Raw genomic sequence first — 12,803 nt, 5'->3', positions numbered from 1 at the left:
CAACGTGACAAGAAGCTTCTGCTGTGCGTCTGGCACGCGGAGTATGTAGAACAACAGTAGCAAAAACCAACAGAAATTCAGCCATTCCGGCTGTTTGAGACCACTCTAAGAGGCGATTATAAAATGTCAGTGTAGCTAAGGTGTTAAAAAAAAACATTCATGACGCTGTTTCTTTTTGACATTATTGGTATCTTGTTTAAATTGTTTTGCTAAAGATGGTTAAATATATTTTATTCTCTGATCCTCTTCGTCAGGAAGAAATAGATACATTTTACACGGTTGGTAAATTCTTAACGTTATACATTATGTTCCCAGGAAATTAAGAATATTAAAAAGATATACATAATTGTACAAATATTTTGCAGGCTAGTCAAATGCAACGTGATTATTACAGAGGCTACCCGCGATGCTATCATCCGCTGCAATACTTCAAAGAACCTGAATATATGTGGCAATGCGCTCCAGAGATGTCTCAGTAAGCAATATATATTTATAGATAGAAATGCGTTTTAGATAAGTTGCTGATCTACCATTGTCCGGAACCATAAATGCGGTTTCCATCAGTTGCTGATCTCTCCTTGTCCGGAACCTTAATAGCTGGCAACACCTATATACAGACACATTAGCTAGTTTAAAATCAATTTTTCTTTTATTACAGCGTGTACCTTAGTTTCCCGCCTTACCATGTGAGGTACAGGCAACCTGTAATATTGCCGCCTACAACAGAACGTACATTAGAGATACCTACACTTCCTGGTAGATCGTTGGCGGGACGTTACAATAAGGCGGCATGTAAAGCCTTTATGAGATGAGCTAAATAAATATTGGAAGAAAAAAAGTTATGCCAAGACCCAATAAATGTGCTACGAAGATTTGTCTTTGAAGTCTTTTATTCTGTAAAGTAATTTTTGATGTATTAATTTTTTTGAAATTAATCGTACTCGTAGTTCTTAAGCAAAATGTGTTTATGCCACACTAAAGCGCTTGGCCCGAAAACATTTCAAGATAGAATAAATCTATACTAATATTATAAAGAGGAAAACTTTGTTTGTTTGTTTGGTTGGTTGTAATGGATAAACTCAAAAACTACTGGACCGATTTTAAATATTCTTTCACCATTAGAAAACTATATTATCTGCGAGTAACATAAGCTACATTTTATCCCGGTGCGGGCAGTAGTTCCCACGGGACGCGGGTGAAACCGCGGGAAAACGGCTAGTCGATTAATAAAGTTTGACTGATTGAATTATTTATTATTGTTGCCTCTAGTAAACCTGTGCTTCACAATGCACTTGTTCGCTTTACTACAGATTCGATTTATGGCCCACGTCCGTGCGTGGTGTGACAAAGTATTTTTCCGCTCCGTTTCAGTGGAAACGCCTACCTCTTTTCATAGCTCAACCCCGCTCCGCTCCCCGTCAATGGAACCATAATGTAGCCGCAACAATGGTTGATAGATACCCTACTAAAAAGAAATATTTTACTACTTGAAATCTGTTTCTCGTCTTCTTACGTTGCGTTGTCCATCTTGTATTAAACTTTTCTGAGACAAACTTGACTGTTTTTGTCGGTGGCATTGAGCGAATAGCCTTATTTGCAAAAAAAACTTGACTGTCAAAATTTGACATTTGACTGCCACTTTTTCCCTACCTACGCACGGACGCACAACATGACTCGCGCGTAATTCAAAATTTGTTAGTTATACATACCAAAATTATTGCAAGTAAGTATCTACAATAACAGTCAGACATGGAAAATATATTATTCGTCGATAATGCAAGACAAGATGAAATTGAAACATTTTATGAAGTACGTATTATACCTTTGTACTATCCTCAATAATCATTTGATTGTTGGTAAAGCAAGCACTACACTTTCCAGGCAGCACAACGACACAGAGATTATTACAGAGGATATCCAAATTGTAATCATCCGCTAACTTACTTTAGGGAGCCAGAGTACATGTGGCAATGTCCAAAAGATATGACTCCGTAAGTAAATTCGATTTACCTACATTTAATCACTTCACAACATCTAGATTCTAGTCGAACCTTGTAAGATACAATGTCTGTAGCGATTAAAGTAATTCTTCACTATTCAAACGCAAGGATTTCGAACAAACGCTCTTAGGCTTTGGACATTTTAGTTTACCAATAACTGCACTTTCTTAGTCTTTTACACAACTGTCTTGTCTTCCTCCAGTGTCTACCTATCGTTCCCGATGTACCACGTGAAATACAAACAGCCAGCTGTCCTACCGAACACCACGGGCCGGACGACTGATATGCCGTCGTTACCGGGCCGGACTCTCGCCGGACGCTTCAATAAGGAAGCCTGCAAAGCTTTCGTCAGATAAGGCAGGTACCTAATGATACTCGAGTCTATTCAACTCGTTATTTACTGAAGGCTCGAAAACAAAATAAGCACGTTCGACAATAGACTAACGCTAATCAAAAGTCTCTTTTTGCCAAAGAAACTTGTGTATTAAATTAGTTACTTTAGCATATCAACAAATAAAAATATAGGACACTATTCGGTTAATATAATAATCCAATGAAAAACAACATTTAGGTATGCGTAATTCTATAATCTAAAATAAAAAGAAGTTGGGAACTCCGGCAGTCTAGCCATAATGAGTTTGAATTCGTTAAGTCCGATGCCGCCACTCCTGTCCAAAGGACATTGCCACCCGTTGGGCCCCTTATTTGTGATAGAGTGTCAAGAATATTTTATTATTAAAAATCAAGTCCTAATTTTATAAAACTAACTATTTTTTTTTCAGAATTTCTTGTACCCTAGCATTGAAAAACATAATTAATATTTATTTTATTGAATCTAAGCTAGTTCCGCCATTAAAACTTAACCTGAATGTTGCCAGGTAGACGACAGACTATCTCATTTAAATGAACGAGGTGATCAATTGAAAATATCGATATAATATATAGCATTTTTCTCTTATATCAAAATGTACAAGTATATATATTAAGTATGCACTCGTAAATAGTAAACAAGAAAAGAAGAAAGAAAAACTGTTTATAACTGTTGCACAAACAATAAAATATCAACACTAACAAAAGTCACCACTAAACTATATCTATAAAACGGTTACATATAACACCATACATGGAATACAACAATAACACAATAATAAGTAAATGATATTATTTATAACAAATCGATTTAGGAAATCGATTAACAAAATATTTAACATGGTAACATCTACTCGGAACGCGAGTCTATCTGTCAAATCAATACGTCATTCAAATTGTTTTCGTGCCGGTTGTTATGTTATGCGTAGAGTTGAATTTATTCCTCCGTATTTGCTTCTGATCGTTACAATTTGCGTAAAAACTGTCGAGCTGATCGTTTTCGTGCCTCCAGTGGTTTTTTTTAGATATTGGACTCTTTTCTTAATGATAAGTGAGCACATTGACTCGTGAGCATTGGACTCTTGTTTTTAGTGATATTGTTGTTTTACTCCGGAAAAATGTCTGCACCTGGTAGAAGTCGAGTAAACTACTCTTTGTCTCGCCGGTGTGTTAATTGCTCTTTACGTATAGCGCCTAATCTTCGTAGACGTTAAATTGAAGAAATAGATGAACCAATGCTTATCCTTCTAAGATCCTGGGTAACACCTACATTGGTAAGTTTGTTTTATTATGTTTGTGGATTTCACACGTCTCTAAACTGTCTAAACTACCTTACATTTTATTTTGTCATTTTTTCCAGATATCTTCTGATGATATCCTGTGTGTGAAATGTTTTGTATTATTACAAAACCAGACAGCATCTAACTCAAATCTGTCACTTGTATCCCCTGCTCGTGGACACCTAAACTTATGCTACGCATGTGGCTTGTCAATAGCAAGTCGCAGAACTCATAGTCAGTCAAGATAGTTCCTCAAAGGAATGTTATACTAAGATGGACACCAGTACATCACGTAAGTGTTTATTCTTATTTATTTAAACTTAATGTATGAATGCATATGTATGTGTGTTGAACTAATTAAATATTAATGAATATCATGTATCTAAATATAATATTTTTGTTATTAGGTGTTGCATTTGGAACGAGTTTGTGTTCCTTGTTGGGCGGCTGCATCAAGACAAGTCCGGAGGCAACCCGTTGCTGGCAGTAGCCAACACACTGTGGAGTCTGCACCGGAGACTGGTATCATGGATGGAAACATAATTACAGATATGATGATTCCTGTACCACCACCACTGCCACCGCTTTAATGATATAAGCGCTCCAGCACAATTTCTAGACAACATATTCCTTGAAGAATAAATGTTTATTATTTTAATTGGTTGTGTTTTTTCTTATTAAACATCTGTATAGCATTTACTATATTTTAAACTCCTTTATAATTAAGCCCTTTCTAAAATAAACTACAGCTAATCATAGATGACACAGCGATCTTACTAAGTAGCAGGGCAGTGATTTTACTATGTCGCTTGCAGGAGATGCTGTCATATATGTCATACATACTCGTATATACTAGGTACCTACCAGTTTGCCAACAATCTTGGGGTCGGCTTTTAGTCTAACCGATGCCGCTGAATACAGTATTGCTCAAAGAGTGATTGCCCATCTGACCTCCATACCCGATACACTGGGTTATAACATGTTACCTCTTGGTAAGTGGTTGTCACACTTGCTGGATTCTTGCTACTCGTAACAAGTATAATGCACCCAGAATCAGCAGTTTAAATGTAAGTACTAGCTGCCACCCAGCTGAAGTTTGTAATGGATGGTCACCCAAGTGCAATCTGACCAAGTAGCTTAACTTAAGATATCTCCTTGTGGTTGTTGTAACGTAGCCACATGCTCCTCCAACCAATTTAGCCCTAAGTATATTTATTTCTACTGGTTGCAGCAAAACCTACTTCCGCTGACTGCAAGATAAACAGTTTAACATATTATTTAGCAAGAAAAGATGATATCTGATGTTTTTATTTCATTTGGGAATCAATATTAATACTAAAAATATTTTATTGTTTTAACGCAAATTGTTTTTGAAAAAATATTGTCTAATAACCTCAATTTCTTCATCAGAAAAAAATCAATAATTCTCGGAAACTAGGGTGAAAAATTATAAATTGTTTTCAGGGTCTGAAAAGGTAATTGTCGTTCTTCAAAATAAAGTTAATACCACCATGGCACGCAATTTTTTTCTGGGGGCCCAAATCTCCTAACAAAACGGGCATTCTCCTTTATTTCATCCAGTATCTGAAAAGAGAAATAAGCGTGTTAATAAAATAATTAAGCCATCATCATCCTCCGAGCCTTTTCCCAATCATGTTGGGGTCGGCTTCCAGTCTAACCGGATTCAGATGAGTACCAGTGCTTTACAAGAAGCCACTGTCTATCTGACCTCCTCAACCCAGTTACCCGGGCAACCCCTTTGGTTATACCCTTTGGTTGAAACCACCGCGTGAAAATATACGGGTACTATCTACAAAACGACCCAATTTTTTGGCAGACTTAAAACTGTATACCTAATTCTTTTTAGAAGTAGGTTAAAATACGAGACGTTGCTAGTGCGATGCTTCATTTATGCAAATCATTACTGCGTATGTTTGAGAGGTATAATTGCTGAACATTCGCGTGTTCGCATTGAGAAATCTGCACTCAATGCTATACAGCTCATCTATATGTAGGTATTTTAAGTTTAACTAGAACAGTATGAACCTACTGCGTTATATTATAAATATTGAACTACAATACGTACAACTTTAGCAATTTGTCGTTTAGATTCCTGATCGAGGCAGTTCTCAACATTATCTCCTTTAGTATTCAAAGTGAGTCGGTCTACGATCCCGTTGATGTCATTAGCTGTTATCTGGTTATCTCCATCTAAATCTGGAAATACAAGAGCGATAATAGCGAATTATACTACAGGATCCGGAAAACTTAGGTGCCGACTGATTACCTACACTTCGTCGTCCGTCACACTTTTCATTTGAATAAGTCAGAAATTAACAAGTTCCTAGTCAATTGATCATCTTTCAAAGTCTAAATTAGTCATTTCGATAATTAGAATGCAGTTAGATATGCCGTTTTACGTTCACAGATATCTTCTATCTACTTAATCTATGATTTTTTTATAACAATACTTCTGCTTACAGGACCACACCACAGAACTAAGTAAATAGATAATTACCGAATATCCTAAAAGCCCAAGCAGCTTTGACAACAGCAGGGCACTCGGCGCTCATAGCCGAACACAAATCCACCAAATCTTCGAACGAAAAGCAGTCATCGTTTTTTGAAGAAAATACACTGAAAATCCTGTCTTGAAATGGATTGTTCTGAAACCAAAATCGTCAAGGCTTCTTCATTGGTTTCATATCTAGATAGTGTAATAAATTAAATGTATTGAATGAAACGCACCTCCAACACATGGAACTTCGATAAAATATCTTCTCTGCTAAATCTATGGTGAAAGTCATGTTGAATCTTTTCCGGACCAATTGAATAAAACTTTTTCATTAAGCTGAAAAATATTACACGCGTTTTAATTTTTGCATCTGCGTCCAATACGTTTTTTAGCTATTGACTATAACTACAGAAGAAATAAGTATTTTGTGCAGTGACTTACTATAAAATTTCACCCTTATTTAAATAGGTCAGAGATGCGTAGTCTTCGAGAACATCTTGTGTCAATCCAGGATATGACTGCGAGCTGCCCATGTTGTTTGTTCTTTGTATACTCTTTTCTATGTAATCACTACCACTCCAATGTGCTCACGATAAATCCTATTGTATACTAACAAAAACTTAATCGCACCATATAAAAATTATCTTATCACTCCGATTAACAATTTAAAACGAATATTGTGTCGACAATAAGGTTATGCCAATAATCATTAGTGACGTCGAATTAGGACAACTGCTCAAATAAAACTGCAAATTATATTAAGGAAAAATAATTTATTGTTTAAAAATAACACCCGAGATCATACTCAGCAATATTAACACATACATACGAAAAGTCAATGTAATACAAATATAGCAATATGCTGCATTCTACAATTTGCTAATAACTTATCCAGAATAATGTCGTTTCATAGGCTACTAGTTGCTAGAAAGTCATGCACAACGAAATAAATATATGAGACAAAACAATGTACTGTTATAAAAGCGTCTAGATATAAGAATGACTAAATAGTGGTTGGTTGAAAAATTGCTAAGTTTCTTATAATCGAAAAAGTCAGGTCATGTCGTATTCACTAAAAGTTTTAGGTGATACCACTTTCACTCATTTATTGCCACTAATATTTACAAGCGTCGTCGTCGATACTCTTGTCATTTTGAGTCACAAATAATATTTTGAGTTGCAACAATTTGCAACTCAAGTATCGACGCTTGGTGTAAGCACATCACCTCTTAGGAAAGTCAACATTATCGAAACTAATTTGTCGTCGAGCCCTCATTTTGGCAGCTTCTTCGAAGGAAGGCATTGAGTTGGATTTGAATAGACCCAGGCCGGACTTATCGAGCATGCTGAGGCCACTACTGCTATTGGAATTGCTATCTATATTCACTAATTTGTCTTGAAGGATATTTTTGGAACCGCTTTTTGGTTGATCCTGTTTCATTCCACTGCTATGCGTGTTTTCTTTGATTTGCGAAGTGAATGTGCTGGTAACGTTTTGTCGGGCGCGCATTTGTTGGTAGGCGTTGGCAGATATGTAGCCCGATACTTTGTGATTGGTTTCGTTCGCGATTTTCATCTGTTCCTCCTGGAAACATTCGTCGACCGTGCGACCTTGTATGATTGCGAATACGTACTGACGAGCTAATCTGTAACAGAAGTTTATAGTATTTGAATGCATTGAACACGATAGTTCTGGCAATAAAAGTGAAACTTGACAAGAGGACTATGCATTTTTATATTGAAATACAACAAAATTTTTGTTTTTACTGAATTTTGAAAGTGAAAGTTATTTTAAATACTCACTTGAGCATAGTTTCAGAAGTAGACAGTTTAGGGGCGGCTAATTTAGCAGCGTGAGGAGGTAGGGCGAGCAGGCGGCGCGTGAGGCGAGCGAGAGACGATGCTTTTTCTCTAAACCCGGGCGATGACATGCGCCAGCCGTGAACGCGCAGAGCCTCAGACACAGCCCACAATAATTTCTGAAAATATAGGTAATTTATATATTAATTTAGTTTTGATCAATATTTACAATAAGTCGTTCATTGTTCTGTTCTGTTTAAATTACCTTTTTATGAGTTTCATTCAGTTCAGTCGAGCTCTTCGTAGCAAATGCCTCCGATGCTCGTCGTGTGAACGCGAGTGAATGCGAACTTCCTATCGTATCGCCTCCGAACGACAAACTCTTTGCTATTTTACTCCTGCCGTTATCCAAATCGTCGTCAAATGGATCGCGTTTTCTTTTGAGGAAATGATCGCTTTGCGTGCCATCCATGCTTTTTGTCTCCGCGGTGCTGACAGGTGAGCCAAACAATGCCCGCTTGGATTTCATTGCTTGAGCTGGTACAGAGGTTGATGGTGCCGGGGGAACAGGTCTTCGATGTTCAGGACTGAACAAGGCTCTCTTTAAAGTTTCTCTAGCGGGCTGCGATCTAGTAAGATGGTCAGAGTCCATGAGTAGTCTTCTCATGGCCTTTTTCTTACTGGACCCCCCACTTCTCGTCTTAGGTGTTTTGGCAGGAGTCTTTTTGCCTGGAGTCTTGCGAATTGGAGTTCGTTTGCCAGGAGTGCGTCTAGTGCGGGGACTCTTTCTTTCCGATGTATTGACCAGCTTTCTGTGTGGGAAGAAACTTGAAACAATTTCGATATCAGTATTGGGAAAGATAGTAGTTGGAAAAATAGATAAACACAAGAAGAAAACTTTTGCATAACAACGGCAAAGGGCGCAAATCTTGTTAGATAGACCAGTTTTTTATGAATAAAAAAGGAGACATTTTTAATGTAATCAAATGGCTGGACACTGCCATGTATTATGTAGATACTTACTTCTTATCTATGAGCACCATTTTGGAGTTGGAAGATTGCGCTTTTTCGTTGATAGTGGCAGCACTGGCGAAGGCTTGTCGGCGACGCGCCAAATGGGACAAACGACGGCCGGGGGACTTCGCTTGAGCCATCCTGAAATCAAGTTTGAAAAAGTATTAGACATAGTATCAACCATAGATTAAGGACCCCTCTACCCTTTCATAGATTGGCAAAGTATGACAGACAACTATCTGTAGTATGGAGTTCAAAACATGGACACATTAGAGGCCTGTAGGAGGGGCATGTATGTATGGGCTATTTATACTGCTGTAGACAGGTAACAGGTCGGAAAAAGAGGTTTTAATCAAATCACTCGATTGTCGATCTATCTACTAATCTATATCTATGTATCAAGCATTTCATTTTTTTTCTTTCTTTTATATGATTACATAATTTCATTGCATATTTTATAACCACAATCATAAAGCTCTAGTAATGGCAATCAAGGAAGGATGTACAAATAAACTCATTTGCAAAACCTACTCATACACAAGCAATGTCTCAAATTACTTAATGAGAGTTCTAGTTAATTAATATTAAGTACTTTATGAACAAACAAGAATTTGCTAACTTAGAGCTGTTTTTGAAGCACATTCTTTTACATTTTATTTTCCTGATTCAGTCAAGATGTAGGATTTAATGCCAGATTATGGTGAACTTTTCTCGTCTGCAGGTGGCAATTCACTTGGCAGTTTTGGTTTGAATCTTTTCCAAATGTAATGTTGCAATTTTTTCCATTTGACTTTGATTGCTCTGCATATTTAGAAATTGGTGTTAATTATGAGTTAGTAGCTATTTTACCCGCATCCCAGGGAAACTTTTATGACAAAGTCAAAAATATAGCCTATGTTATTCAGGACTATTCTAGTTTCCCTACAGTGACATTTTCAAATCAGTTCAGTCTGTAGTTTTGGAGCTTTTAGGGTACAAACAAGAAAATGTGTCCATTTTTTTATTGGGATTGTTTAATTATATTTCCAATATTTTTTTAAGGCACATACAAACTATTATTGTAGCTAGCTAACTTATTTAATACATACTTGAGTCGCAATGCTTTTCTCTTGCTAGCGCTGTTAGGGGACTGCAGGCCTCCAGAGTAAATGTTAACACTAGTATCAGTCTCGGCTCCAACATATCTCTCTCCATAGCGTAATGCAAGTAACTCTAGCTTCTCTGAGTGCTTTGTCACATTGTAACTGAAAATAAATAAAGAATATAACGTTAATTGTCACTATATAAATATAGGTTAATTTGTGTAATTAATATAGCATCCTGTAGTGTTTTAAACCACATCCCATAGGAACTTTGATAAATTGGCTACCTAAAACTGAAATAAATTTCCAAATTGGACCAATAGTTACCTCTACAATATACTACAATATTGTATAGATAAGTTTATAATGAGGTAAATAATTATTTTTCCTCAAATATATCTGTGAGATAAAAGTTTTTGAGGAATATTATGTGAAATAACTACATGATAAACAAATACAGTCTGTAACCACATGAACTGAAACCTAATTAAATGAATGAAATAATACTCACTATACATCATGGTATCTGCACTTTATCACATCAGGCCACACCGTTTCAGCCGCTTCTATCTCAGTAGACATCTTCAAATGTATACTCTTATCATTAACACTAGTATCTAAGTCTGAATTATCATGTAACTTTGCCTTCTCCCCACAACTCTTACTGGAACTCTCTTCTTCCTTAGTACTGTCAGGGATTTCAACAAAAGACACCCTTTTCGTTGGCGTGGTGGCGTTCATTTCAGGAGGAATTACTTTTGCATTTTCATCAAAGAGTGGTAAGTAGCAGTAGTACTTTTTAAGCATATCTGTTACGTCAGTCTTTAGCATGGTCACGGATGGTGGTGGTAGAACTCCTTGCAGTGTTTCCTGTTACAAAGTGTGAGTTTTAAATCATAATTTATGGTGAACTAAAAGTGTAGTATAAAAACTCATATTTGAAATAAATTGAACACACCTATGCTTTAAATTAAACTAAAGTAATAAATGTGTGTTCTTATAGGTGTTAAAATTGCATACCTACACATTTTACAAAGACAAATAAGATGCACCAAGGTCACATGTACATACATTTTCAAACAAAAGTATACCACAGCAATTTATTCTACAGATATTGTGAAAGTCATCAGTTTTAGTTTTAGATGACTTAAAAATATGCTACAAAAGTAATCAAATCTTATATTAAAACAATTTGCAGGTTATTATGTTATGCAAATTACTTGAGTGAGGTTAATGTAGTGTTGGCAAAGTGCATAGTGGTTGCTTACCTCAATTTTTCTAACTTTTCTTTTGTCATGAGTTTCATAGTCTTTGAGAAAGCCCCAAAAAGGTTCCGGCTCAGGAGGTAGGTCACCTTCTTCATCATTATCAGAAAACATATCAGGAGATCTGACTCCGCTGTCAAAGGAGGCTTCAAGTGATGAGTAGCTTTGTTCAGAGTTCCACTTTGCTGTGCTGCCCTCATCATTCACAATAGGACAGTCCTTCTTAACATTATTGTCCTCATACTGAGAGTCTCCAGTACTCTCCCAGGCTTTATCTAACCTCTCACAAACATTGTCTGATGCATCACTAACCCTCTGGTCACCGTCACTAGTCTCTACCGTAGACTCCACATTATCACTGCTACTTGTAAAAGGTCCACAACTTTGTTCTTCGCGCTTCTCTACCAAATTAACTAAACCGGTACTAGAGCTCATCGCTGAGATAGGGTCAACTATAGGTTTTAACTTTTGTACATGCTTTATTGTACCATTGAAGGATAATTCACTAATAGGCAACTTGAAGACGTTCTCTGAAGGCCCCACATCTCTAAACATAGGAACACTATCTACTGCATTGTTACTGTTTTCCATAGTAGGGGTTATGAACATAGGATGTTTACTTATCTCTGTTCTCGAGTCCTCTGATGATACTTGAATGTCAGTTTGATTAGATTTATCGTTCAAAAGACTATGGTCGATCGTAGCGAAAGAATTTTCAAGTAACGAGGCCGCAAGTGGCGAACAAGGCGAATTGATTTTCACACACAAATCTGTATCTAAACTAGATCCTTTGTCAGTTAAATTATCTCTAACAATTTGATTTAACAGATCGCTCTCAGTTTCAGCTGTTTCGCAATGTTTATTTATAACATTCGTTGATGTTACGATAGATAACTCTATGTTACCTCTGCTGTGTGAACTCTCAGAATCACAGTTATTTATTGAAGACACGCGTTCGGTAGGTTCACGATTCACACTTTCTTCTATCAAAGGATCAACAACATTGAAACTCCGCAAATATCGTTCGTACAAAGAAAAACTATCGCTCATGGAGTGACAATTTGAGTCTTCAAGGGATTCCATCACCACTTCATTCTCGTTACTGAAATGTTATTTTTAACTCATTTTTTGTTTTTGTCTCACGCCAAAGTTATTCTAATTTATAAAGTTATCTAATTAAACTGCCAAATAACTTTATGTAACTTAAATTTCCTACGCTACACAAACGCGCCATTTACGCCATGTTGCTAAAACTAATAAAAAAAAATGAAGCAAGCATAGACTTGAACAAGCTAACCACAGACTACGAAATAGCGGATTCTGGTTTCATTGTTACATCCATCCTAGCCTATTCTGTCTTAACTATAATGTCGTGGTCTCATGTATTCTAACAAAATTCAAAAACCCAGTTTGAATCAGTCCATGAGTTCGTAATGTCGTTAAACCAAAATTCAACTATAAAAAACATAGAGCAACAC

General features: G+C 36.6%; 4 protein-coding genes and 1 long non-coding RNA gene across 6 annotated transcripts; 3 read left to right on the top strand and 2 right to left on the bottom strand.

Moving 5' to 3' along the window:
• The first annotated feature begins 129 nt into the window (after positions 1 to 129).
• LOC110370585 (uncharacterized) lies at positions 130 to 878 on the top strand. The gene is made up of 3 exons (XM_021326461.3): positions 130 to 278; positions 366 to 475; positions 659 to 878. The coding sequence occupies exons 1-3, from the start codon at positions 216 to 218 to the stop codon at positions 810 to 812; spliced, it is 327 nt and encodes a 108-aa protein (XP_021182136.1). The 5' UTR covers positions 130 to 215; the 3' UTR covers positions 813 to 878.
• A 777-nt stretch (positions 879 to 1,655) lies between these two features.
• Positions 1,656 to 2,383, top strand: LOC110370602 (uncharacterized). Its single transcript, XM_064038055.1, has 3 exons — positions 1,656 to 1,809; positions 1,882 to 1,991; positions 2,203 to 2,383. Exons 1-3 carry the CDS (start codon positions 1,750 to 1,752, stop codon positions 2,354 to 2,356), a joined length of 324 nt encoding a protein of 107 aa, XP_063894125.1. The 5' UTR covers positions 1,656 to 1,749; the 3' UTR covers positions 2,357 to 2,383.
• Positions 2,384 to 2,663: 280 nt separating this feature from the next.
• LOC135117822 (uncharacterized) lies at positions 2,664 to 4,307 on the top strand. Its single transcript, XR_010277193.1, has 3 exons — positions 2,664 to 3,643; positions 3,730 to 3,941; positions 4,057 to 4,307. It is a non-coding gene; the product is annotated as an uncharacterized LOC135117822 (long non-coding RNA).
• Positions 4,308 to 4,946: 639 nt separating this feature from the next.
• Positions 4,947 to 6,886, bottom strand: LOC110370541 (calcium and integrin-binding protein 1). The gene is made up of 5 exons (XM_064038054.1): positions 6,606 to 6,886; positions 6,398 to 6,500; positions 6,168 to 6,315; positions 5,736 to 5,866; positions 4,947 to 5,233 (listed from the first exon to the last, which is right to left on the bottom strand). Exons 1-5 carry the CDS (start codon positions 6,695 to 6,697, stop codon positions 5,150 to 5,152), a joined length of 558 nt encoding a protein of 185 aa, XP_063894124.1. The 5' UTR covers positions 6,698 to 6,886; the 3' UTR covers positions 4,947 to 5,149.
• A 31-nt stretch (positions 6,887 to 6,917) lies between these two features.
• Positions 6,918 to 12,602, bottom strand: Mi (minus). 2 transcript variants are annotated; one of them, XM_021326386.3, is made up of 7 exons: positions 11,329 to 12,602; positions 10,572 to 10,930; positions 10,067 to 10,222; positions 8,988 to 9,119; positions 8,230 to 8,791; positions 7,968 to 8,143; positions 6,918 to 7,810 (listed from the first exon to the last, which is right to left on the bottom strand). In XM_021326386.3, exons 1-7 carry the CDS (start codon positions 12,406 to 12,408, stop codon positions 7,387 to 7,389), a joined length of 2,889 nt encoding a protein of 962 aa, XP_021182061.3. In that variant the 5' UTR covers positions 12,409 to 12,602; the 3' UTR covers positions 6,918 to 7,386. The 2 variants fall into 2 exon arrangements, with proteins under 2 accessions (XP_021182061.3, XP_021182062.3); XM_021326387.3 differs by having other exon boundaries at positions 8,230 to 8,776.
• Between the last annotated feature and the right edge of the window lie 201 nt (positions 12,603 to 12,803).

The sequence above is a fragment of the Helicoverpa armigera genome, chromosome 15 (assembly GCF_030705265.1).
Source record: "Helicoverpa armigera isolate CAAS_96S chromosome 15, ASM3070526v1, whole genome shotgun sequence".
In the NCBI taxonomy this organism is placed as follows: Eukaryota; Metazoa; Arthropoda; class Insecta; order Lepidoptera; family Noctuidae; genus Helicoverpa; species Helicoverpa armigera.
Note: the sequence above shows the minus strand (reverse complement) of the source record. Positions and strands in the feature narration are given on the sequence as shown.

Excerpts from the sequence above, each read along its gene's own strand:
- Mi (XM_021326386.3), bottom strand. The coding sequence starts at position 12,408 with ATGGAATCCCTTGAAGACTCAAATTGTCACTCCATGAGCGATAGTTTT. Across the intron at positions 10,931-11,328 it reads GAAAAGTTAGAAAAATTGAG|GAAACACTGCAAGGAGTTCT; the intron begins GTAAGCAACCAC and ends ACTTTGTAACAG. Across the intron at positions 7,811-7,967 it reads ACTTCTGAAACTATGCTCAA|ATTAGCTCGTCAGTACGTAT; the intron begins GTGAGTATTTAA and ends CTTCTGTTACAG.
- LOC110370585 (XM_021326461.3), top strand. The coding sequence starts at position 216 with ATGGTTAAATATATTTTATTCTCTGATCCTCTTCGTCAGGAAGAAATA. Across the intron at positions 279-365 it reads AAATAGATACATTTTACACG|GCTAGTCAAATGCAACGTGA; the intron begins GTTGGTAAATTC and ends AATATTTTGCAG. Across the intron at positions 476-658 it reads TGCGCTCCAGAGATGTCTCA|CGTGTACCTTAGTTTCCCGC; the intron begins GTAAGCAATATA and ends CTTTTATTACAG.
- LOC110370541 (XM_064038054.1), bottom strand. The coding sequence starts at position 6,697 with ATGGGCAGCTCGCAGTCATATCCTGGATTGACACAAGATGTTCTCGAA. Across the intron at positions 6,501-6,605 it reads AATAAGGGTGAAATTTTATA|CTTAATGAAAAAGTTTTATT; the intron begins GTAAGTCACTGC and ends AATATTTTTCAG. Across the intron at positions 6,316-6,397 it reads CGAAGTTCCATGTGTTGGAG|AACAATCCATTTCAAGACAG; the intron begins GTGCGTTTCATT and ends TTTTGGTTTCAG.
- LOC110370602 (XM_064038055.1), top strand. The coding sequence starts at position 1,750 with ATGGAAAATATATTATTCGTCGATAATGCAAGACAAGATGAAATTGAA. Across the intron at positions 1,810-1,881 it reads AAATTGAAACATTTTATGAA|GCAGCACAACGACACAGAGA; the intron begins GTACGTATTATA and ends TACACTTTCCAG. Across the intron at positions 1,992-2,202 it reads TGTCCAAAAGATATGACTCC|TGTCTACCTATCGTTCCCGA; the intron begins GTAAGTAAATTC and ends GTCTTCCTCCAG.